General features: G+C 39.1%; 1 protein-coding gene across 2 annotated transcripts in view; it reads left to right on the top strand.

The window, feature by feature from the left end:
- The window catches only part of LOC139473793 (PAS domain-containing serine/threonine-protein kinase-like), a 50,538-nt gene that overhangs the window by 6,198 nt on the left and 17,532 nt on the right, over positions 1-26,808 (top strand). Inside the window, exons 1-10 of one of the 2 annotated variants that reach the window (XM_071256661.1) lie at positions 5,308-5,392; positions 18,544-18,799; positions 19,433-19,641; positions 20,215-20,382; positions 20,957-21,097; positions 22,069-22,203; positions 23,119-23,236; positions 24,229-24,377; positions 25,172-25,310; positions 26,561-26,672. In XM_071256661.1, the coding sequence (XP_071112762.1) occupies positions 18,595-18,799; positions 19,433-19,641; positions 20,215-20,382; positions 20,957-21,097; positions 22,069-22,203; positions 23,119-23,236; positions 24,229-24,377; positions 25,172-25,310; positions 26,561-26,672 (1,376 nt within the window). In that variant the 5' untranslated portion in view covers positions 5,308-5,392; positions 18,544-18,594. Of the gene's footprint in view, positions 1-5,307; positions 5,393-18,543; positions 18,800-19,432; positions 19,642-20,214; positions 20,383-20,956; positions 21,098-22,068; positions 22,204-23,118; positions 23,237-24,228; positions 24,378-25,171; positions 25,311-26,560; positions 26,673-26,808 lie in introns of those variants that run through there. The other variant, XM_071256584.1, reaches the window with a different exon arrangement.

Genomic DNA, 26,808 nt, shown 5'->3' on the forward strand with positions numbered 1-26,808 from the left:
CAGGCTGAAAGATGGATCTGCATAATGACTGACACAATGAAGAAGTTATGTTGCATATTCTTTATTAAGATTGTGTCAAAGCGCAAGTTTTGTGCATCAAGGCAAACCCTGAAATGAACTTCACAACATGTTTTATTGACTTTAATACTTTTATGGGTAAAAATATAGAAATAAGTTAATAGAGACCCCACAACAGGATTCCTACAGTGTTTAAATCTAGGGACCCTTAATCTTTAATTTTTAACACACAGGCAATGACATGGACCCCTTTACATTCAACGTCATTGTAAACGATGCTCCAAACATGCCAAAAATACTCTTTTTTTCCTCTTTCATAGTCATGATAGTTTTTTTTACACCAATTTGTTTTAACTCATTGGACTGGCTCCATGTTCTATACATTAGCTAGACGTTCAAAGATGGTACTTGTTACCCTGCCTGGTGCTCAGCATTATGGGGATAAAATAAGGATTGGTCTCCTTGGAATCAGTATCATGTGTCTAAGTTGTGTGGCCATGTTTAACTGCAGCATGGTATCTCAGTGGGCACACACACACACACACACACACACACACACACACACACACACACACACACACACACACACACACACACACACACACACACACACACACACACACACACACACACACACACACACACACACACACACACACACACACACACACACACACACACACACACACACAGAGTATATTGGCCAATAACCAGAAACCTTTGCACTGTGGGATGACTTCCCACATATGAAGGAAAAGACGACCAATATCATGAAATTGCTTCTTGTGTGATTATGTCATGTGGTGTAATATTCATAATGTTATGAGAAGGTTCAATTATTTCAACAATACTTATTCCTGAACCCAGCTTTGAAAATGCACGGTCCAACAAACTTTGACAATAAATATTCAAATTTTTGTTATATTTGGCAAATGGCCACAAAAATCAAATGAAGTTCTGTGCATTTAGACATGAGATAATCTGATAATCAAATAACACTGTTGTCGTACGGGTTCGAATCTTGAGCACAAAAACACATCTTGTCTTTTTGAGTTACAATTTACTATGCGGTTTCATCGTCTGCAAAAACTTCAAATGCTTGTCCCCACCAATGACAAATGAATATGTCTTAGAGGTTTTAATATTGAAAACCCTATTTTTAACCACCGCCATTTCTTGTTAAAATGTACTGTATTGATCTTAAATTCACTCAAGATGCAGTTTAGACTCAAAACATCTCTGACATTGCCACACTAAGGAAGCCGAACTTTGGCATGTATGGGTTACTTTTAGATATGATGACATCACATTTTGTTAAGGGCATTAGGGTTTTCCTGTGTTATTGTGAAACAGTTTTAAAAATTGTATGCAGTAGGATAAAAATCTCATTAGACACATGTTAGAAGGCATGCATGAAGCTCAGTTATAACTTTGTGATAAATAAATTTTCCGTATTAGACATAATAAGCGCCCCGCTCTAATAAGCGCCATGGCGACATTTGCTAATATATTGGCTAGTGAACAATCCCAATTGGCACCCCTTCCGATTGATCAATGTACACACGACTTATTTATTTGTGTAAAGTACGCACTCGTGTGTTATATGTCTCTTAATTATGGGCAATTAAATTCTGGAAAAATATATCTGTCGTATATAGACATTTCAGGCTGTCAGCATAAACCACGAAATTTACGGTCTTTCAACTCTGTTTATTTTTTCACCAAAATAATATTCTAATAAGAGCCCCCTATTTCTAATTTTGAGATCACCCTGTGCGCTTATTACATTGAATACGGTAACCTGTGTATTGCAACAATATTCTACAGCATGTACAATAGCAGTTCATTCTTGCAGATTTTGAAACATTGTACAGAGCTCCAGATATGCAGCTATTTGCATAAAATATTCAAAACCCAATTATTTTCAATTAACTTGCGTACAGAAACGCATGCATTTAAGGAAAATTCAAATGTATAAAATCAGCACACGTAAATACCCAATGAAGCTTTTTCAGCATGCGTACAAAGGAGCTAATATCTAAAACACAATTATGAGCTAACTTACTTTCCGACAGTTACTCGATTTATTATTTGTCAATAGTTTACCTTCAGAAATAATTATGGAGAAAATTTTTGCATAGCGATGCAAATGTTTTTCGTGGATGTCTGTGTTGACATTTTTAACTATGTACTACATATCCAGGTGAGCTACAATGCCTTGTCACAATCTTGTGCATTGTGCATAACAATTGTGAATTGACATGTTTAAAATGCACTGCGAGTCTCAAGTAATGCCAAAAAGGTATGGATATTTGAAAGTAATTCAATTGAAGCCATGGTTGCATGCAAATCAGTTTTTCAATCACATCAATGGTTGGATAAAACTTCACAGATAAGCGAATCTCTACTAGCTTTGATACAGTGATCACACTGTCTCCCAGTGACTCACAAATAGGAAGGCCCTGGTAAATCCCCCTGTAAGATGCTGCTGTAATGTTTTTGTAATGACACACCTGAACTGAAGTTTTTTTGTGTACTTTGCCGGATGTTATGGCTATGACCTTTCACTTTTATATCTTCATTTTTCAAGTTCATTGTGAAGTTTCAGACTTAAACAAAGTGTAAACAATTTAGAGTGTTGTTATGACTGTGACAGAAATGTATGTTTTCAATAAGCCTGATAATGAGAATGAGTACCATCATGGATATTTGCATCTTCCAGTTTCCAAACTTTAGCTGGCCTAATGAGTCTATGCATAGTCTGATCAAAATCGTGTAACGAAATTGGCATCCGGTTCATAAACAGCCATGCAGATTTTAGTCAATTTCGGGATTTGCAAAACATGTGTTCCGCCAACTCGGCATCAACAGATATTTTCCAAATCTTTTCATGTTTTTAATCAACGTACTCACGTGATTTGATGCACTTCGCGTAGTAAGACCTGTTTTATTACAATATAAATTTTGATTATTCATCAGGTAGTCTCATCTTCCCGAGGCAAGAGAGTTAACTGACTTTAAAAGTCCAGTTTCCACCCTTGCCAAACTAGGCTGGAATTCCTGGGGCTTGATCATAGCGCCACCAGTGGTCATTACGAGTTATGGTCCTTTCTAAGCCTCTCCTTTGGGCCAGTCAGATTCCACCCTTCGTATCACCTGCATTTGTTTCAAACAAAATGGCGGCACTCTGTCAAGACGATCTGATCGATAATCAACATCTATGTTGTGATAAAACGGGTCTTACATTGCGAAGTGCATCAAATCACGTGAGCACCTTGATTAAAAGCATGAAAGGATTTGGAAAATATCTGTTGACAACGAGTTGGCGGTGCACATGCAATGCAAATACTGCAATCCACCCAAATCTGCATGACAGTTTACGAATCGGTTTCGATTTCGGTGCACAATTTTGATTGGACTATGCATAGACTCGTTAGTCCAGCCAAAATGTAACTCCATAATACCAACCTAGTTCGGCAAGGGTGGAAACTGGACTTTTATAGTCAGTTAACTCTCTTGCGTCAGAAAGATGGATAGTCTTGACTGGGTCACGACATTTTGTTTGAAGCAAATGCAAGTGATATGAGAGGTGGAATCTGATTGGTCTGTAGGACAGCCATAGAAAGGACATAGCTCGTAATCGCCACTGGTGGTGCTACAATTGAGCCCAGAAATTCCAGCCTAGTTTGGCAAGGATGGAAAATGGACTTTTACAATTCCCTTACATCGGGAAGATAGGACACTCGTGGGTGAGAATAAAGGTCCATAGCAACCTAAGCTTGTCATAACATGCATCTAAATGGATCAGGTGACTATGTTGATCCATGACATCATATCCAAATTGTGTGTATTGATGTTCATGATGTCAAAAGCTTTGTTTGTAAACAAAAGAGGATAATCCCTGAGCTTACTCGGCTCTGCTCACCTTATTTCGTTTCTGCTCAAGTGACTCACGTGACCAGACTTTTCTCATGTTTGTAATCAAACCAACTTATTCTGAAATAAGCACAGACAGGCCAACTGCAAGCCTTTGGGTGTGCCATACATGCAGTTTTGCATGATTATATAGATACACTACTACAACTGCAACAATGAGGTACATGGCAATATAGCTTTACACATCAAAATGACTGTATCACTAGCTTCGATGAAAGAAGGTGGAGGATAAAAAAATATGCAAATGGAAATAGTTTTTCACGTTTCCATGGTTTTAGGACATTTTCTCAATAAAAGTTAAACTTTTCATGATGTATGTGTACATGTATCTAAATGCATTGACTCATCCAAAATGAAACTGATGAAAAACACATAAATGGACTGTGTGAGATGTGACGATGTGACAGGTACTTGGATGGCCGTAAGGAACCCCGGATTGGAGAGTGATTGGCTTCATATGACCGAGGCATATGTATATTGTAAATTAGGGTTTGATCAACACTGGCTTCTAATCTAATCAAGCTGGCAAATAGTATTTTGTAACTCATTCATGAGAAAATCACACAAACTTTCTTTCCAATTTGCCTTAATAAAATGGGCATGTGACGTCACACCCAGAAATTATTTCATGTATGATTTAAAAACACACAGAACCATCGACGCACTGCGGCTTTAACCTTGGATAGCCTTATTATGTCTATTTTATGCAACATAAATTGTGCTGCACAGATGTGTTTACATTCAATAAAGATAGAAATGAATTCTGTTTTTTTTTTTATGGTTGGCAGTATCTGTAAACCAAAGAACAAGTACGGTTTAAGTAAGACTAGTTTTATGTAAGTTCAGATACGGAATACATGTAACAACTGACATTTCCATTTCAGCTAAAACAAGGGAAAGAAAAAGTTTACATTTCCATGAAAGTAATTGCTACCTGGCATGACATTAAGACCGGGCCCAGCCAGTGTGTTGCTGCCAGCTATCTGGTGCCCCCTCCTGTCAGTGCCAGGCATGTCAGTACTGACACATGTATTGATTCATCCGCTGAACAGTGTGGTAATCCTCGTGCTGGGAGCCTCGCTTCAGTAAAAATAGCTGTGAAAATTACATCAGTGTCAGCCCTTCAACACTGACTCAGCTTTGTAATTTCTTAACAGAATTTACTGTCATTTGTCTTGAGAAAAAACCCTTGGAGTAGAATACTTGAATGAATTGATTGTCTCTTTGCTGGTTACCATGTAAACACCTCAAGATCCCACTGTGAATTATGAATGAGTTGCTAGGGACAGTATGTCTGAGTCAAGTGTAAACATCACGTCAATAACACAGTTGTCAGTGATGGTGTAGTGTAATGGATGGATGGGTACGTTGTCTATAGCATGACAGTGGCATCTGGCATGGGTGTACACAGCGGCATGTCTTCAGTGGATGGCCACCTGTGAGTTGTACCTGGGGTGTGCAGGGAGGATTGTTTCATCATTCATCGTCTTGTATTTTGTTATGGTTTCATCAGGTAGGGAAGGTGTGACGTTTTTATGAAAGTAATATTTTATCATATACAGGTTATAAACTGGTTTTTGTTTCAGTTTGTTGATTGACATTTAGTGTCAGAGTATATATTTTATGGAGTGTTAAACGTCGTAACAAACCACATGTTCACAAGATTAACAGAATAATTTTGGTAACCTACCTCCATTTGGCACTAGTGGTTTATTACAAAGTTGCCCCATGTAAAATTCCGACTGCAATTGTTTAAATATTATTCTCAGGTTTTACCCTGTAGAATTTTATTCTTCAAAACTCCCCATAAAATATGTGCCTTGATATTTTGTCTGGGTAATACTGTTTATGTCCCCAGTATGATTGAGACCTCGTTTTTTTGATTCGTTGGAAGGTTTTTGTATCAGTCTCAATGTATTGATACCCTTGATAGTCACAATATGGCTGAAATATTGCCGATGTGACTTAAAATTTTAACTCACTCTCTCACTCATGTTATTTTGAATTTCATTGTGTCAAGTTCTTTTGGCTCCTAACATCTTTCTATGACTACCAGGAAATAACTAAGAAGCCAGGTGGCCCCTGAGAATAAGTAAAACTTATTTCATTGTTTCCCTTCCTATTTGAACAAATAGATTATCACTTGATCAAGTGAGGGTTTGTTGTTGTTTTTGGTTTGTGATGATAGGTGGGTGTATTGTCATTTTTTATAGGAATTTTAATTTAAATGTAAATGTTGAGATGCCAGTGTCAGATTTAATGGCTACTGTCGGCCCTGTCCTTCAGTGAATCAGTAAAATATGATGCTGATAAAACTGTGTTCAAATTAAGCATGAAAGCTGAGCCCAAAGAGTTCCTTGTCTAAACAGATGTTGAAAGTTAACAATTACGGGGTCTTAGATGAAAATACAAGTTCAGAAAACATCAGGGACCCTTTAATAAGAAACAGATTATCATGATGCTGTGAGTCTGTAGTTTTGTTTCCTGAATATTGTCAGGTGTGGAAATGAAAATGTTAAGCCTAATGAATGTGTTTGATGGTTCCCTTTGGACTGTATTGTGCAAGTTTGAATCATCTTCCCGAGGCAAGAGAGTTAACTGACTATAAAAGTCCAGTTTCCACCCTTGCCGAACTAGGCTGGTATTATGGAGTTACATTTTGGCTGGACTAATGAGTCTATGCATAGTCCAATCAAAATCGTGCACCGAAATCGAAATCCGGTTCGTAAACTGTCATGCAGATTTCGGTGGACTGCAGGATTTGATAAGCATGTGCACCGCTAACTTGTTGTCAACAGATATTTTCTAAATCTTTTCATGTTTTTAATCAAGGTGCTTACGTGATTTGATGCACTTCGCGATGTAAGATCCGTTTTATCACAATATAGATATTGATTATCAATCAGATGGTCCTGACCAGATGCAACCATTTTGTGTGAAGCAAACGCAATTGATACGAGAGGTGGAATCTGATTGGTCCTAAGGAGAGGCTAAGAAGGGACATTATTGGTAATAGCCACTGGTGGTGCTACAATCAAGCCCAGTAATTCCAGCCTAGTTCGGCAGGGGTGGAAACTGAACTTTTAAAGTCAGTTAACTCTCTTGCCTCAGGCAGATGGTTTGAATGGGCAGAGATGATTGTACTTGGCAGTGACTGAATTATTTTGTACTGTCTGTCGTAAATATAAAAAAACTCAAAAGTTAATTACAGCAAATGGTAATCATTACTGAGAACATAAAACGTTTTAAAATTTAAGAGGGCAAGTGAAATGTTGCATGATGAGTACAAAATAATTGCTACTTGACCTGCATGACAGGTTAGATTTAAGAAATTTTTGAGTCCTGTTTAGTAAAATTATTTTGGAAAAATTTGAAAAATCAGTTTGAACACCAATATACAAGTGATATAGCTGAGAGGACAGTATGCACTCCCATGTGGGCATTACAGGGCCCTGTTCCACAATGCAATCTTAGCGCTAAGACAGTCATAACACCCACATGTTACCATAGACAATTGTAGCACTAAGATCGCTTTGCTGAACGGGGCCCAGTTCAGCAGAGGTCATACTCAGCTGCTTGTGTCATTGGCTGGCGTGGCGTGGGTTAATGCTGCTGCTTTCAGTTACTGGTTTGTGTTGTCCAGATCAGGTAGGGAAGGTGTGACGTTTTTATGAAAGTAATATTTTATCATATACAGGTTATAAACTGGTTTTTGTTTCAGTTTGTTGATTGACATTTAGTGTCAGAGTATATATTTTATGGAGTGTTAAACGTCGTAACAAACCACATGTTCACAAGATTAACAGAATAATTTTGGTAACCTACCTCCATTTGGCACTAGTGGTTTATTACAAAGTTGCCCCATGTAAAATTCCGACTGCAATTGTTTAAATATTATTCTCAGGTTTTACCCTGTAGAATTTTATTCTTCAAAACTCCCCATAAAATATGTGCCTTGATATTTTGTCTGGGTAATACTGTTTATGTCCCCAGTATGATTGAGACCTCGTTTTTTTGATTCGTTGGAAGGTTTTTGTATCAGTCTCAATGTATTGATACCCTTGATAGTCACAATATGGCTGAAATATTGCCGATGTGACTTAAAATTTTAACTCACTCTCTCACTCATGTTATTTTGAATTTCATTGTGTCAAGTTCTTTTGGCTCCTAACATCTTTCTATGACTACCAGGAAATAACTAAGAAGCCAGGTGGCCCCTGAGAATAAGTAAAACTTATTTCATTGTTTCCCTTCCTATTTGAACAAATAGATTATCACTTGATCAAGTGAGGGTTTGTTGTTGTTTTTGGTTTGTGATGATAGGTGGGTGTATTGTCATTTTTTATAGGAATTTTAATTTAAATGTAAATGTTGAGATGCCAGTGTCAGATTTAATGGCTACTGTCGGCCCTGTCCTTCAGTGAATCAGTAAAATATGATGCTGATAAAACTGTGTTCAAATTAAGCATGAAAGCTGAGCCCAAAGAGTTCCTTGTCTAAACAGATGTTGAAAGTTAACAATTACGGGGTCTTAGATGAAAATACAAGTTCAGAAAACATCAGGGACCCTTTAATAAGAAACAGATTATCATGATGCTGTGAGTCTGTAGTTTTGTTTCCTGAATATTGTCAGGTGTGGAAATGAAAATGTTAAGCCTAATGAATGTGTTTGATGGTTCCCTTTGGACTGTATTGTGCAAGTTTGAATCATCTTCCCGAGGCAAGAGAGTTAACTGACTATAAAAGTCCAGTTTCCACCCTTGCCGAACTAGGCTGGTATTATGGAGTTACATTTTGGCTGGACTAATGAGTCTATGCATAGTCCAATCAAAATCGTGCACCGAAATCGAAATCCGGTTCGTAAACTGTCATGCAGATTTCGGTGGACTGCAGGATTTGATAAGCATGTGCACCGCTAACTTGTTGTCAACAGATATTTTCTAAATCTTTTCATGTTTTTAATCAAGGTGCTTACGTGATTTGATGCACTTCGCGATGTAAGATCCGTTTTATCACAATATAGATATTGATTATCAATCAGATGGTCCTGACCAGATGCAACCATTTTGTGTGAAGCAAACGCAATTGATACGAGAGGTGGAATCTGATTGGTCCTAAGGAGAGGCTAAGAAGGGACATTATTGGTAATAGCCACTGGTGGTGCTACAATCAAGCCCAGTAATTCCAGCCTAGTTCGGCAGGGGTGGAAACTGAACTTTTAAAGTCAGTTAACTCTCTTGCCTCAGGCAGATGGTTTGAATGGGCAGAGATGATTGTACTTGGCAGTGACTGAATTATTTTGTACTGTCTGTCGTAAATATAAAAAAACTCAAAAGTTAATTACAGCAAATGGTAATCATTACTGAGAACATAAAACGTTTTAAAATTTAAGAGGGCAAGTGAAATGTTGCATGATGAGTACAAAATAATTGCTACTTGACCTGCATGACAGGTTAGATTTAAGAAATTTTTGAGTCCTGTTTAGTAAAATTATTTTGGAAAAATTTGAAAAATCAGTTTGAACACCAATATACAAGTGATATAGCTGAGAGGACAGTATGCACTCCCATGTGGGCATTACAGGGCCCTGTTCCACAATGCAATCTTAGCGCTAAGACAGTCATAACACCCACATGTTACCATAGACAATTGTAGCACTAAGATCGCTTTGCTGAACGGGGCCCAGTTCAGCAGAGGTCATACTCAGCTGCTTGTGTCATTGGCTGGCGTGGCGTGGGTTAATGCTGCTGCTTTCAGTTACTGGTTTGTGTTGTCCAGATCAGGTAGGGAAGGTGTGACGTTTTTATGAAAGTAATATTTTATCATATACAGGTTATAAACTGGTTTTTGTTTCAGTTTGTTGATTGACATTTAGTGTCAGAGTATATATTTTATGGAGTGTTAAACGTCGTAACAAACCACATGTTCACAAGATTAACAGAATAATTTTGGTAACCTACCTCCATTTGGCACTAGTGGTTTATTACAAAGTTGCCCCATGTAAAATTCCGACTGCAATTGTTTAAATATTATTCTCAGGTTTTACCCTGTAGAATTTTATTCTTCAAAACTCCCCATAAAATATGTGCCTTGATATTTTGTCTGGGTAATACTGTTTATGTCCCCAGTATGATTGAGACCTCGTTTTTTTGATTCGTTGGAAGGTTTTTGTATCAGTCTCAATGTATTGATACCCTTGATAGTCACAATATGGCTGAAATATTGCCGATGTGACTTAAAATTTTAACTCACTCTCTCACTCATGTTATTTTGAATTTCATTGTGTCAAGTTCTTTTGGCTCCTAACATCTTTCTATGACTACCAGGAAATAACTAAGAAGCCAGGTGGCCCCTGAGAATAAGTAAAACTTATTTCATTGTTTCCCTTCCTATTTGAACAAATAGATTATCACTTGATCAAGTGAGGGTTTGTTGTTGTTTTTGGTTTGTGATGATAGGTGGGTGTATTGTCATTTTTTATAGGAATTTTAATTTAAATGTAAATGTTGAGATGCCAGTGTCAGATTTAATGGCTACTGTCGGCCCTGTCCTTCAGTGAATCAGTAAAATATGATGCTGATAAAACTGTGTTCAAATTAAGCATGAAAGCTGAGCCCAAAGAGTTCCTTGTCTAAACAGATGTTGAAAGTTAACAATTACGGGGTCTTAGATGAAAATACAAGTTCAGAAAACATCAGGGACCCTTTAATAAGAAACAGATTATCATGATGCTGTGAGTCTGTAGTTTTGTTTCCTGAATATTGTCAGGTGTGGAAATGAAAATGTTAAGCCTAATGAATGTGTTTGATGGTTCCCTTTGGACTGTATTGTGCAAGTTTGAATCATCTTCCCGAGGCAAGAGAGTTAACTGACTATAAAAGTCCAGTTTCCACCCTTGCCGAACTAGGCTGGTATTATGGAGTTACATTTTGGCTGGACTAATGAGTCTATGCATAGTCCAATCAAAATCGTGCACCGAAATCGAAATCCGGTTCGTAAACTGTCATGCAGATTTCGGTGGACTGCAGGATTTGATAAGCATGTGCACCGCTAACTTGTTGTCAACAGATATTTTCTAAATCTTTTCATGTTTTTAATCAAGGTGCTTACGTGATTTGATGCACTTCGCGATGTAAGATCCGTTTTATCACAATATAGATATTGATTATCGATCAGATGGTCCTGACCAGATGCAACCATTTTGTGTGAAGCAAACGCAATTGATACGAGAGGTGGAATCTGATTGGTCCTAAGGAGAGGCTAAGAAGGGACATTATTGGTAATAGCCACTGGTGGTGCTACAATCAAGCCCAGTAATTCCAGCCTAGTTCGGTAGGGGTGGAAACTGGACTTTTAAAGTCAGTTAACTCTCTTGCCTCAGGCAGATGGTTTGAATGGGCAGAGATGATTGTACTTGGCAGTGACTGAATTATTTTGTACTGTCTGTCGTAAGTATAAAAAAACTCAAAAGTTAATTACAGCAAATGGTAATCATTACTGAGAACATAAAACGTTTTAAAATTTAAGAGGACAAGTGAAATGTTGCATGATGAGTACAAAATAATTGCTACTTGACCTGCATGACAGGTTAGATTTAAGAAATTTTTGAGTCCTGTTTAGTAAAATTATTTTGGAAAAATTTGAAAAATCAGTTTGAACACCAATATACAAGTGATATAGCTGAGAGGACAGTATGCACTCCCATGTGGGCATTACAGGGCCCTGTTCCACAATGCAATCTTAGCGCTAAGACAGTCATAACACCCACATGTTACCATAGACAATTGTAGCACTAAGATCGCTTTGCTGAACGGGGCCCAGTTCAGCAGAGGTCATACTCAGCTGCTTGTGTCATTGGCTGGCGTGGCGTGGGTTAATGCTGCTGCTTTCAGTTACTGGTTTGTGTTGTCCAGATCAGGTAGGGAAGGTGTGACGTTTTTATGAAAGTAATATTTTATCATATACAGGTTATAAACTGGTTTTTGTTTCAGTTTGTTGATTGACATTTAGTGTCAGAGTATATATTTTATGGAGTGTTAAACGTCGTAACAAACCACATGTTCACAAGATTAACAGAATAATTTTGGTAACCTACCTCCATTTGGCACTAGTGGTTTATTACAAAGTTGCCCCATGTAAAATTCCGACTGCAATTGTTTAAATATTATTCTCAGGTTTTACCCTGTAGAATTTTATTCTTCAAAACTCCCCATAAAATATGTGCCTTGATATTTTGTCTGGGTAATACTGTTTATGTCCCCAGTATGATTGAGACCTCGTTTTTTTGATTCGTTGGAAGGTTTTTGTATCAGTCTCAATGTATTGATACCCTTGATAGTCACAATATGGCTGAAATATTGCCGATGTGACTTAAAATTTTAACTCACTCTCTCACTCATGTTATTTTGAATTTCATTGTGTCAAGTTCTTTTGGCTCCTAACATCTTTCTATGACTACCAGGAAATAACTAAGAAGCCAGGTGGCCCCTGAGAATAAGTAAAACTTATTTCATTGTTTCCCTTCCTATTTGAACAAATAGATTATCACTTGATCAAGTGAGGGTTTGTTGTTGTTTTTGGTTTGTGATGATAGGTGGGTGTATTGTCATTTTTTATAGGAATTTTAATTTAAATGTAAATGTTGAGATGCCAGTGTCAGATTTAATGGCTACTGTCGGCCCTGTCCTTCAGTGAATCAGTAAAATATGATGCTGATAAAACTGTGTTCAAATTAAGCATGAAAGCTGAGCCCAAAGAGTTCCTTGTCTAAACAGATGTTGAAAGTTAACAATTACGGGGTCTTAGATGAAAATACAAGTTCAGAAAACATCAGGGACCCTTTAATAAGAAACAGATTATCATGATGCTGTGAGTCTGTAGTTTTGTTTCCTGAATATTGTCAGGTGTGGAAATGAAAATGTTAAGCCTAATGAATGTGTTTGATGGTTCCCTTTGGACTGTATTGTGCAAGTTTGAATCATCTTCCCGAGGCAAGAGAGTTAACTGACTATAAAAGTCCAGTTTCCACCCTTGCCGAACTAGGCTGGTATTATGGAGTTACATTTTGGCTGGACTAATGAGTCTATGCATAGTCCAATCAAAATCGTGCACCGAAATCGAAATCCGGTTCGTAAACTGTCATGCAGATTTCGGTGGACTGCAGGATTTGATAAGCATGTGCACCGCTAACTTGTTGTCAACAGATATTTTCTAAATCTTTTCATGTTTTTAATCAAGGTGCTTACGTGATTTGATGCACTTCGCGATGTAAGATCCGTTTTATCACAATATAGATATTGATTATCAATCAGATGGTCCTGACCAGATGCAACCATTTTGTGTGAAGCAAACGCAATTGATACGAGAGGTGGAATCTGATTGGTCCTAAGGAGAGGCTAAGAAGGGACATTATTGGTAATAGCCACTGGTGGTGCTACAATCAAGCCCAGTAATTCCAGCCTAGTTCGGCAGGGGTGGAAACTGAACTTTTAAAGTCAGTTAACTCTCTTGCCTCAGGCAGATGGTTTGAATGGGCAGAGATGATTGTACTTGGCAGTGACTGAATTATTTTGTACTGTCTGTTGTAAATATAAAAAAACTCAAAAGTTAATTACAGCAAATGGTAATCATTACTGAGAACATAAAACGTTTTAAAATTTAAGAGGGCAAGTGAAATGTTGCATGATGAGTACAAAATAATTGCTACTTGACCTGCATGACAGGTTAGATTTAAGAAATTTTTGAGTCCTGTTTAGTAAAATTATTTTGGAAAAATTTGAAAAATCAGTTTGAACACCAATATACAAGTGATATAGCTGAGAGGACAGTATGCACTCCCATGTGGGCATTACAGGGCCCTGTTCCACAATGCAATCTTAGCGCTAAGACAGTCATAACACCCACATGTTACCATAGACAATTGTAGCACTAAGATCGCTTTGCTGAACGGGGCCCAGTTCAGCAGAGGTCATACTCAGCTGCTTGTGTCATTGGCTGGCGTGGCGTGGGTTAATGCTGCTGCTTTCAGTTACTGGTTTGTGTTGTCCAGATCAGGTAGGGAAGGTGTGACGTTTTTATGAAAGTAATATTTTATCATATACAGGTTATAAACTGGTTTTTGTTTCAGTTTGTTGATTGACATTTAGTGTCAGAGTATATATTTTATGGAGTGTTAAACGTCGTAACAAACCACATGTTCACAAGATTAACAGAATAATTTTGGTAACCTACCTCCATTTGGCACTAGTGGTTTATTACAAAGTTGCCCCATGTAAAATTCCGACTGCAATTGTTTAAATATTATTCTCAGGTTTTACCCTGTAGAATTTTATTCTTCAAAACTCCCCATAAAATATGTGCCTTGATATTTTGTCTGGGTAATACTGTTTATGTCCCCAGTATGATTGAGACCTCGTTTTTTTGATTCGTTGGAAGGTTTTTGTATCAGTCTCAATGTATTGATACCCTTGATAGTCACAATATGGCTGAAATATTGCCGATGTGACTTAAAATTTTAACTCACTCTCTCACTCATGTTATTTTGAATTTCATTGTGTCAAGTTCTTTTGGCTCCTAACATCTTTCTATGACTACCAGGAAATAACTAAGAAGCCAGGTGGCCCCTGAGAATAAGTAAAACTTATTTCATTGTTTCCCTTCCTATTTGAACAAATAGATTATCACTTGATCAAGTGAGGGTTTGTTGTTGTTTTTGGTTTGTGATGATAGGTGGGTGTATTGTCATTTTTTATAGGAATTTTAATTTAAATGTAAATGTTGAGATGCCAGTGTCAGATTTAATGGCTACTGTCGGCCCTGTCCTTCAGTGAATCAGTAAAATATGATGCTGATAAAACTGTGTTCAAATTAAGCATGAAAGCTGAGCCCAAAGAGTTCCTTGTCTAAACAGATGTTGAAAGTTAACAATTACGGGGTCTTAGATGAAAATACAAGTTCAGAAAACATCAGGGACCCTTTAATAAGAAACAGATTATCATGATGCTGTGAGTCTGTAGTTTTGTTTCCTGAATATTGTCAGGTGTGGAAATGAAAATGTTAAGCCTAATGAATGTGTTTGATGGTTCCCTTTGGACTGTATTGTGCAAGTTTGAATCATCTTCCCGAGGCAAGAGAGTTAACTGACTATAAAAGTCCAGTTTCCACCCTTGCCGAACTAGGCTGGTATTATGGAGTTACATTTTGGCTGGACTAATGAGTCTATGCATAGTCCAATCAAAATCGTGCACCGAAATCGAAATCCGGTTCGTAAACTGTCATGCAGATTTCGGTGGACTGCAGGATTTGATAAGCATGTGCACCGCTAACTTGTTGTCAACAGATATTTTCTAAATCTTTTCATGTTTTTAATCAAGGTGCTTACGTGATTTGATGCACTTCGCGATGTAAGATCCGTTTTATCACAATATAGATATTGATTATCAATCAGATGGTCCTGACCAGATGCAACCATTTTGTGTGAAGCAAACGCAATTGATACGAGAGGTGGAATCTGATTGGTCCTAAGGAGAGGCTAAGAAGGGACATTATTGGTAATAGCCACTGGTGGTGCTACAATCAAGCCCAGTAATTCCAGCCTAGTTCGGCAGGGGTGGAAACTGAACTTTTAAAGTCAGTTAACTCTCTTGCCTCAGGCAGATGGTTTGAATGGGCAGAGATGATTGTACTTGGCAGTGACTGAATTATTTTGTACTGTCTGTCGTAAATATAAAAAAACTCAAAAGTTAATTACAGCAAATGGTAATCATTACTGAGAACATAAAACGTTTTAAAATTTAAGAGGGCAAGTGAAATGTTGCATGATGAGTACAAAATAATTGCTACTTGACCTGCATGACAGGTTAGATTTAAGAAATTTTTGAGTCCTGTTTAGTAAAATTATTTTGGAAAAATTTGAAAAATCAGTTTGAACACCAATATACAAGTGATATAGCTGAGAGGACAGTATGCACTCCCATGTGGGCATTACAGGGCCCTGTTCCACAATGCAATCTTAGCGCTAAGACAGTCATAACACCCACATGTTACCATAGACAATTGTAGCACTAAGATCGCTTTGCTGAACGGGGCCCAGTTCAGCAGAGGTCATACTCAGCTGCTTGTGTCATTGGCTGGCGTGGCGTGGGTTAATGCTGCTGCTTTCAGTTACTGGTTTGTGTTGTCCAGATCAGGTAGGGAAGGTGTGACGTTTTTATGAAAGTAATATTTTATCATATACAGGTTATAAACTGGTTTTTGTTTCAGTTTGTTGATTGACATTTAGTGTCAGAGTATATATTTTATGGAGTGTTAAACGTCGTAACAAACCACATGTTCACAAGATTAACAGAATAATTTTGGTAACCTACCTCCATTTGGCACTAGTGGTTTATTACAAAGTTGCCCCATGTAAAATTCCGACTGCAATTGTTTAAATATTATTCTCAGGTTTTACCCTGTAGAATTTTATTCTTCAAAACTCCCCATAAAATATGTGCCTTGATATTTTGTCTGGGTAATACTGTTTATGTCCCCAGTATGATTGAGACCTCGTTTTTTTGATTCGTTGGAAGGTTTTTGTATCAGTCTCAATGTATTGATACCCTTGATAGTCACAATATGGCTGAAATATTGCCGATGTGACTTAAAATTTTAACTCACTCTCTCACTCATGTTATTTTGAATTTCATTGTGTCAAGTTCTTTTGGCTCCTAACATCTTTCTATGACTACCAGGAAATAACTAAGAAGCCAGGTGGCCCCTGAGAATAAGTAAAACTTATTTCATTGTTTCCCTTCCTATTTGAACAAATAGATTATCACTTGATCAAGTGAGGGTTTGTTGTTGTTTTTGGTTTGTGATGATAGGTGGGTGTATTGTCATTTTTTATAGGAATTTTAATTTAAATGTAAATGTTGAGATGCCAGTGTCAGATTTAATGGCTACTGTCGGCCCTGTCCTTCAGTGAATCAGTAAAATATGATGCTGATAAAACTGTGTTCAAATTAAGCATGAAAGCTGAGCCCAAAGAGTTCCTTGTCTAAACAGATGTTGAAAGTTAACAATTACGGGGTCTTAGATGAAAATACAAGTTCAGAAAACATCAGGGACCCTTTAATAAGAAACAGATTATCATGATGCTGTGAGTCTGTAGTTTTGTTTCCTGAATATTGTCAGGTGTGGAAATGAAAATGTTAAGCCTAATGAATGTGTTTGATGGTTCCCTTTGGACTGTATTGTGCAAGTTTGAATCATCTTCCCGAGGCAAGAGAGTTAACTGACTATAAAAGTCCAGTTTCCACCCTTGCCGAACTAGGCTGGTATTATGGAGTTACATTTTGGCTGGACTAATGAGTCTATGCATAGTCCAATCAAAATCGTGCACCGAAATCGAAATCCGGTTCGTAAACTGTCATGCAGATTTCGGTGGACTGCAGGATTTGATAAGCATGTGCACCGCTAACTTGTTGTCAACAGATATTTTCTAAATCTTTTCATGTTTTTAATCAAGGTGCTTACGTGATTTGATGCACTTCGCGATGTAAGATCCGTTTTATCACAATATAGATATTGATTATCGATCAGATGGTCCTGACCAGATGCAACCATTTTGTGTGAAGCAAACGCAATTGATACGAGAGGTGGAATCTGATTGGTCCTAAGGAGAGGCTAAGAAGGGACATTATTGGTAATAGCCACTGGTGGTGCTACAATCAAGCCCAGTAATTCCAGCCTAGTTCGGCAGGGGTGGAAACTGAACTTTTAAAGTCAGTTAACTCTCTTGCCTCAGGCAGATGGTTTGAATGGGCAGAGATGATTGTACTTGGCAGTGACTGAATTATTTTGTACTGTCTGTCGTAAATATAAAAAAACTCAAAAGTTAATTACAGCAAATGGTAATCATTACTGAGAACATAAAACGTTTTAAAATTTAAGAGGGCAAGTGAAATGTTGCATGATGAGTACAAAATAATTGCTACTTGACCTGCATGACAGGTTAGATTTAAGAAATTTTTGAGTCCTGTTTAGTAAAATTATTTTGGAAAAATTTGAAAAATCAGTTTGAACACCAATATACAAGTGATATAGCTGAGAGGACAGTATGCACTCCCATGTGGGCATTACAGGGCCCTGTTCCACAATGCAATCTTAGCGCAAAGACAGTCATAACACCCACATGTTACCATAGACAATTGTAGCACTAAGATCGCTTTGCTGAACGGGGCCCAGTTCAGCAGAGGTCATACTCAGCTGCTTGTGTCATTGGCTGGCGTGGCGTGGGTTAATGCTGCTGCTTTCAGTTACTGGTTTGTGTTGTCCAGATTCGATTATTTACAAGCTGCAATGATATAGGTTGAATATTACTGAAAACTAAAAACATCCTCTCACTCACTCACAGCGACTCATGGGATCAATGGCTCAGGCTTGCTGACTTGGTTAATGCATTTCATCGTATCCCAATTGCGTGGATCGATGCTCATGATGTCAATCATTGGATTGTCTGGTCCAGACTCCATATTTTCACTCACTCACTCACTCACTCACTCACTCACTCACTCACTCACTCACTCACTCATCTTCACTTGCTTGCAGAAATCTCAGCTGAATAACAAGCACCTGAACATCACTGGAAAACCCATTTTCATGGACAAGATGGTGTTTGGCAGCCCCTCCTACCCCTCTCCGCTGGACCGGGTACGTACGGGACGCAGGGACCGAGCCTTACAGATGGGGATAGCTGCCAGCCGGGAGGAGTCCTTTGAAGCCAATCAGTCCTTCCCCAAGGTCACAAAATCAAAACTACAGCCAGATATACCTACCACACCTGTCAAGCTTAAAAACTTTCAATGTGAGTATCTTGTGTAAACTGTGTATTGGATGGCCACATTGGCTTCTGTCTGTAAACACCATCACCATATTTTAGCTAAGCTGACTCAAATGAGCTTATGTTGTGCGTCTGTCGTCTGTTCGGTTGCCCATCTATACATACATTCGTCGTTAATAAACCAAACTTTACTTCGAAGACATAAGTTCAAGCAACCTTAAGAGAGGCTGTCAGTCTAATGATCCAGGTAAAGTTTTACTCGTAACACATACCTTATTTGATGAAAACATTTTTCATGAGTGGCTTCAGATGGATTTCAATACTGCACTTTGATTTGTCAGTTATTTAGATTTGCTCATACATGTACCTGTATTGTTGTGTCACTTTCAATAGATTTCAGTGTAATCATGGTAATAATCTTTTGTACACATGTTTTTGTCATCATTTCAGTAGGGTTACAGGACCAATATCGCACATAATGCAGGGTCGTTTTTGGTTGGGTATATTTTTTATCTCTCCCTCCCCCTACATATTGTTGGGGCCCGAAGGATTTGTAATCTACTGATGACCCTTGTTTCATTCCACGTCCCTCTCCCTTGGCCTTAAAGTCTGTAAAGAAAATAAACCCATTTTCAACATATTATATTTGCGTTGAAGGTGATGGATTGAATGATGTCAGCTTTTCTCCGGGACTGTGCAAGGGGTCATTTGCAGCAACCCCTGACCCCTACTCAAGCGGCATGTCACTGAACCAGAGCTGGTCATTCTACAACTACATCGGGGGTGGTCAGTCTGGCATGGCCTTCCCCACAACTGTGAGAAACCCTAACAAGGCCATCTGCACCATAGATGCCAATACGTCCGAGGTAGGTTCAAGTTTGGAGACCCAAGACTAAGACGTATGTGTGAGATGATGATAGAACAAGACATTTGTCATTCAAGTTTTCAAGATTATCATACAGATGTTTTCAAGTGTGCTGTGTAAATGTCATTATAAGTATGTGAGAGACCATAATATGCCACATTTCACAATAACGACGTGTGCAGGAAATATGGTGTCGAGTTTTGGTTTCAGTGATTTCATTTTATTGTACAGGGAAGGATATGTGTTCAAGTACAGAGATCAAAATTGGAGTTATTGATCAGCTTAATTAAAATTGAAACCAAATTGTGTGGAGAAGCATTCAGTGTTCAGTTAGTGACGCTGAAGCCCAAGGTTTGATTACCTCGTGCATGGAATGGTACACTGTGAAGCTCATACGTGGTGCCCCACACTGTCTTATTGCTGGAGTATTGCTAACAGTGGCAGCAAACTCCACTCACTCACTCACTCACTCACTCTCTCAAGATTATGATTACCTTTGTGAGTATTTGTCTGAAGTATATATTCTTTTGTTTCATTTCTCAAATTATGTGTTGAAATCAATGTGTTAATTCAGATCCTGGTGGCAAATGAGATGGCGTGTGAGCTGTTCAGTTATGAGCAGGACGAGCTGCTGGGAAGGAGGCTCCGAGATCTCATCCACCTGAAGCCCCGAGACCAGCAGACTATGGTAGAGTCTCATCTCGAGTTGAACGGAGAACTCATCGACATTTCAGGCAAAGTGGTAAGTTGCAGTGAAATCTAGACAGTCACTCATTCAGTGTGGATTATGAAGTGGAATAGGACCCCCACCCCAGTAGTTGTGTGATGATGATGATGATGATGACGATGATGATGAAGTAACTCTCACCCTATCAAATTCTGGTTCAGGATGCAACTGTAATGCTGCCAACTGCATGTAAACCCATTCTCTTAATTCACTGGGCATGACTTCACCAAATAAAGGTACTTTATACAATCAATCAATAAAGTCAAAATGACTTGTACCGAAAACAGGCATTTATTTGCCCATGTTTGGTTTACAACACAGACTAAAGCCACAAAAGTGAATGGATATTATATTATTAGATAGCCATTGGTGCCTGACTTTTCAGTTTGTAGCACATGGCGAGTGTCAGCCTCCACAGTTTGTATCTGTAATCAAAGAGGCCACCCGGACAAAGCACAGGTGGAGGTCTATTGTTGTCACGTGAGGGTGATGCCAGGTGTAGAAGGAGGAACTCCTTTGTGGGGAGATGTCCTACAAGATGACACTTGAGGACTGCTGGGTTGTATGTCTGTATATTTGGGTTGTTCAGGTCGATGCAGTGGACAGTAATGGACTAATCCTGCCTGTGTCGATGTGGGTGAAAAAGCTGGAGATCCTGAAGGAGCCGAGATGCCTGTGTGTCATGGAGCCAGTGGAGAGAACTGTTGCAACAGTCAAGTTTAATACAGAGGTAAGGTTGCTTGAATCATTCCCTTAGCCAATGTTTTGTGTACCTTTTACAGAGGCTAATTGAGCTTGACTTCACCTGTCATCCATCTATCTGTATATCGTCTGTAAGCACTCAAGGATGCATGTGACCCATGAAGATCCGGGGTAGAATAGGTCTTCAGAATAAAAGGCGACTATGCTTGTTGTAAGAGGCGACTAACAGGATCAGGTGGTCAGGCTCGCTGACTGGTGATGCATGTCATCCTATTCCAATTACATGGATCGATGCTCATAATGTCAATCACTAGATTGTCTGGTCCATACTCGATTATTGACAGACCGCTGCATATAGCTGGAATATTGCTGAGTGCGGCATTAAACAAAAAAACAAAACAAACAAGGATGCATGTTGAGACACAAAGGCACTGCCCAGGGCTGTGCAGAGTTGCATGCCTTATGTCATGCTTTCATTTTCAAAAGCCATGGCAGCAGTACATTGTAAGTAAGAAAAATGCCTTCATGTGAAGGGGCGGTCAGGTAGCCCAGTGGTTAAAGCGTTCGCTCATCACGCCAAAGACCCAGGTTCGAATCCTGACATAGGTACAATGTGTGAAGCCCATTTCTGGTGTCCCCCGCCGTGATATTGCTGGAATATTGCATAAAACCATACTCGCTCACCTTCATGCAAAACCCTTCAATTCTGAAATTATTGACTTACACACACACGAGCTATTCTGGAAATGGTATATGACTTTGTTGTTATCAGTAGCAGGGATCAACTATCCATCAGTGACCTCCATGGCCCACTTACACAAAGCGATCTTAGCGCTAAGACTATTGTGAGCCTATGTTAAAGTATGGGAGTTATGATCATCTTAGCGCTAAGATTGCTTTGTGCAAGTTGGCCCTGGGGTATTCCTCCTACACCTACAGTGAAGCAACCTTCTTGTATGACAGGAGTAAACAATTAAATCCATGATATGTAATTTGCAGGGCTGCATCTTGAGCTGTGACCAGACTTTGGCTTCACTGTATGGCTTCCCCAACCCTGAGGAAATCAGTGGGCTTCACATGAAGGATCTCATACCTGCCTTCAAATGTCCTGTCTCCAGATTGTCACTAGATAAGGTATTTATTCATGCTCCACTCTCGTCATTCTACTCACTGTTCAGCTCTACAGAAACCACTTAACCAAAGAAGCTGAAACTTGACATACTGGTGAGGACACCCAAACTTGTTCAACGGGTTCACATGGGATTTTTGGAATGTCTGCTAAAGCAGTCTTAATAAAAAAAGCTATTGATGGCCATTACTTAGCCTTGTTTTATCGAAAGTTGAATGAAATTTAGTACATGTGTAGTAAGGCTGGGACGAGTCCAAATTTACTACCCGGGTATCCGACCGCCTATTACCAGACCCTACCTGGGTACCCACTGAAGGTCTCAAGAGTTGGGAACAAAATGTCTGACTGGGAATTGTTTAACCGCAGCCCTGGCCAAAACTATTTAGATACATGTATCAAACGATCTGAACATGCGTACACGGAAGTTGACTGAAGTTTTATCTTAACTCAAACATATGCAAGTCAAAAGGAATGTGTGTATCGTCAGAAAGAAATGCGAACATTAGCGATATGTAGTGTAACCACTGAGCTATAGTGAGTTTTTGTCATTTAACAATGACATGACTAATCACATGACTAACCACGGGTCTGGGTAGTCCTGTGGGTACCCAGGTCCTACTGACGACCCACCTGAACCGAGTACCAGAGTTACCCGTCCCAGCAGTAAGTAGTGGGGCACATTGTATATGTACCTTTTTTTGCAGTATTTTCAAATATTGGCATTATTTATAAAAAAAATTTATACCAATGACGACAGCAATATTTGGACTACAAGCCCAGGTGTGCTACAGTGCCACGGCACTATTTTTTATCATTTGTGTTTGAGTCCTTGTTATTCCTTCTGTAGAACATTTAGAACGAGGTAGTTGTTACAGCCGATGGATGCTTTGTGACCTTGGTTCCACTTGGTATGGTTACAGGACACTCGGAAGCAGCGAGCCACGGGGAGGACGCGTGATGGGTCCATGTTTCCCCTCAGCATCGTAGTCAAACCTACCGAGGAGGACCGTGACAGAAGGAACATCCCCCCGGATGAAAGTATGAAGGATTGTATACAGTATATCAGGCTCTATGCTGGAATCTATTAGGTTTCGCAATACGTGGCAGGATAGAAATGCAGTCTGTGACTTTAGCCACTCATCCAAACTCTGAGTCTAGTAAAATTCTGTTGGTATCTGGCTGAGAATGAAAACATATTCTCAAATGTCATAGAATCCTTGTAACAATACCAGTGAGGTGTATTTTGAGTTGCTGTGAAAAAGATATGAAAAAGACTAAGACCCAATTTCACAAAAAAATTGTAGTGTAATGTAACTCCTATACTTTAACATAGACTTACGACAGTTGTAGAACTACCATCTCTCTGTGAAACGAATCCCTGACGCTGGGTGTTGGAAATAATGTGGGCCTATAACTAAAAGACAGGCAGCTGGAAGTGTTCATATCTCATGTATGCTATGCTCACTTATCTCTAGTGGATAGATGCTACTGCCAAGATGGGGGGCCACGGGTGTGCTGCGATTCGCTGTGCAGAGTTGCGTCACTTGGACACGAAACCTATGATTTTTGGTTCAGATCCCGGTTCGCCCCGATTATGTTTCTAGGTCTGTCAGCACCATACCCATGCTCGTGGGATTCACCGAAGTGGAAAACGTCTAGGACATGCACCACTTCAGGCTTTCCTCCCACATTAAGCTGACACGCCGTGATATAACTGGAATACTGTTAAAAGCGGCATTAAACCCAACTCACTCACTCACAACTGCCAGGATGAATTTAACACATCACTAATGAAACACATGTTGAAACTTGACCACATCCATTCTGAACATTTTCTTAAAAACATCCTTATAATAACTTAGGAAATTTAAAGAATTAACAGTGATTAAAGTAGCTTTAGATTGGTCAGTAATGTAAATGAAAGATGTAAATGCTCAGTGAAGGTACTAATTTGTGTACCCAAATGCATAGAATTTCAAAACATTGTCAAATGAAAGTGCATGGAAGCAATGAATCACTACTACTTGCAGGAGAGGAGGTTGTGTTCACGGGTGTGGTGTGGGTGTTTGCTAACATCAGTGGGATGATCACCTTCCTCCCTGACGGCACCATACACAGCGTCAATGACAACTTCGCCCGCATGCTGTTTGGGTACAGCCAGGAAGAGCTAGTGGGCAAGGTAGGTTGTTGACGAGAACTGAAGAAACTGTCCTGAAGAACATCTCTATTATTCTCATTACATTGAGTCACTTGATTTCTCTAGCATAAATATTGGCGCTACTTGTCTTTTAGTGGTGATTTGGCCTTATATTTCATGCTATTACCCATAGGGGTAAGGATGTCGGTGCAGTTAATTTCATTAATTCTCACTGAACATTATACTTTTTGCTCAATGCTTATTGGTTAGTTCGTACCAATTGTTTCATTGTTTTCATTGTCTTGTGAAGAGGCCTACAGCAATGTAGCATCATGTGAGTGCATTGTCACTCATAACTGATGACGTCACAAACAATTGTGTGTGACTTTTATCCAGCAATAGGCCAACTGAGCTGATGTCTCCGTTTGGTATAAGGAAACCCACTTGCAATTTGCCAAGGCTCAGAACTTATAAAATGAAGTCACCTGGGGCAGATTATTGTAGCTTGTAGATTCTTCTCTAAATGCATCCCATGCTTGCTGTAAGTCGACTATGCTTGTTGTAAGAGGCGACTAATGGGATCAGGTGGTTAGGCTCTCTGACTGGGTTGATTCATGTCATTGTATCTCAGTTGCATAGATCGATGCTCATGATGTCAGTCACTGGATTGTCTAGTCCAGACTAGATTATTTACAGACCGCTGTCATATAGCTGGAATATTGCTGAGTCAGGCGTTAAACAACAAACAAACATCTTAATACGTTATATACACATGTAGTCAGTAATAATGAGATCACCAAGCCTGAGTGGTAGTGAATAAATCTATGCTGTTGCAGGACATCTCCTGTCTGATCCCAGACTTCTACGACATCCTGGACCTCGACGACGGGATCCCTCTTCCCCCACTTGATGATGAGGATGAAGAAGAGATAATACCATTTATTCTAAAGCCAGATATCTTGCAGGGGAAACTTGGTAAGAATCATGATTATAAGATATGTACATGTACAAGATATGCAGTGCTTTCTGTGTTATTGTTATTTGGGATGACTTGTATATTTTGTGATGGACCTGTGTCAGTATTGATGTTAATAAGAACAGAAAGATTCACAAGTAGCATATTTCACCAGCTTTCTGGCACTAATTACAAAAACATACTTCATCAAATGAGACACTCATGATGTGTTATTAATTTCTTAATCAGTATTCCTATATAAAGAAAAGCCTGTCACTGTTCTGGATTCTAAGAATAACCTCTGAGAATTATTATCCCCAGTTATGTAAAAATTACTGCAAGTGGTGTAACAATACGTCGATATATTATTGTATCCTGACACAAGGCCCATGCTACAATACATCAATTTACATATGACACAGTGCCCTCCTGCATATATTTTCTGCCCTACAATATCCCATTTCGATCTCTGAAATTTAAAAACCAATGATTCAGGGTTGTTATGTACCTGCAAGAGGAAAGAATATCAACTTATGAATTAAATGTACTGTATCAGAATACAAATTGTATCGCACCCATCATATTGTTCCATCATTTTCCACCTCTAATTACTACTGAGCTGGTGAAATATTGGTACAACAATAAGTAATGGGAAAGACAAAAATAAAAGTGATGGGGGCACGGGTGGCCCAGTAGTCTAAAGCGCCGTGATTCGCTGCGCAGAGTTGCGTCCCTTAGCTACGCCAGAACCCTATTATTGTGGGTTCGAATCCCGGTTCGCCCCGATTATGTTTCTAGGTTTGTCAGCACCATACCCGTGCTCGTGGGTTTCACCGAAGTGGTAAACGTCTGAGACCTGCATCACTTCGGGCTTTCCTCCCACATTAAGCTGACACGCCATGATATAACTGGAATACTGTTAAAAGCGGGGTTAAACCCAACTCACTCACACTCACTCACTCAATAAAAGTGGTTATTATTGCTGTGAAGATCCGGGTTAGAATAGGTCTTCAGCAACCCATGCTTGCCGTAAAAGGCGACTGTGCTTGTAAGACGCGATGAACAGGATCCCAAATAGATAGATCGATGCTCATTATGTCAATCACTGGATTGTCTTGTCCAGACTTGATTGTTTACACCCCGTTGTCATATAGCTGGAATATTGCTGAGTGCGGCATAAAACAACAAGCAAACAAACAAAGCTTATTAACAGTGCTACAGCAATGTGGACTTGTAGACACTATGACTGACTTGTGCTTCCTGCTGACAGAAACACCAGTGAAAGAGAATGGAGAGAGGTGTGATCTTCTCAAGGAGCTGTGTGTGCATAAACCAGGTGTCACTTCCACGCCCAAAATACCTACAGAGACTTCAGAACACAGGTAGCCACAGAATACTCAGAGTTTATTCAGCGTTAGAAATTGGCATCAGTCCTGCCAAACTGCCCAATTGTTAAGGTATCATCAGTGCTAGTAGAAATTTGCCATTTTTAGGGGTTTTGCTATATGTTATTATAAG

Source organism: Haliotis cracherodii, unplaced genomic scaffold, assembly GCF_022045235.1.
Source record: "Haliotis cracherodii isolate W230 unplaced genomic scaffold, xgHalCrac1.p SCAF_1, whole genome shotgun sequence".
Classification (NCBI taxonomy): domain Eukaryota; kingdom Metazoa; phylum Mollusca; class Gastropoda; order Lepetellida; family Haliotidae; genus Haliotis; species Haliotis cracherodii.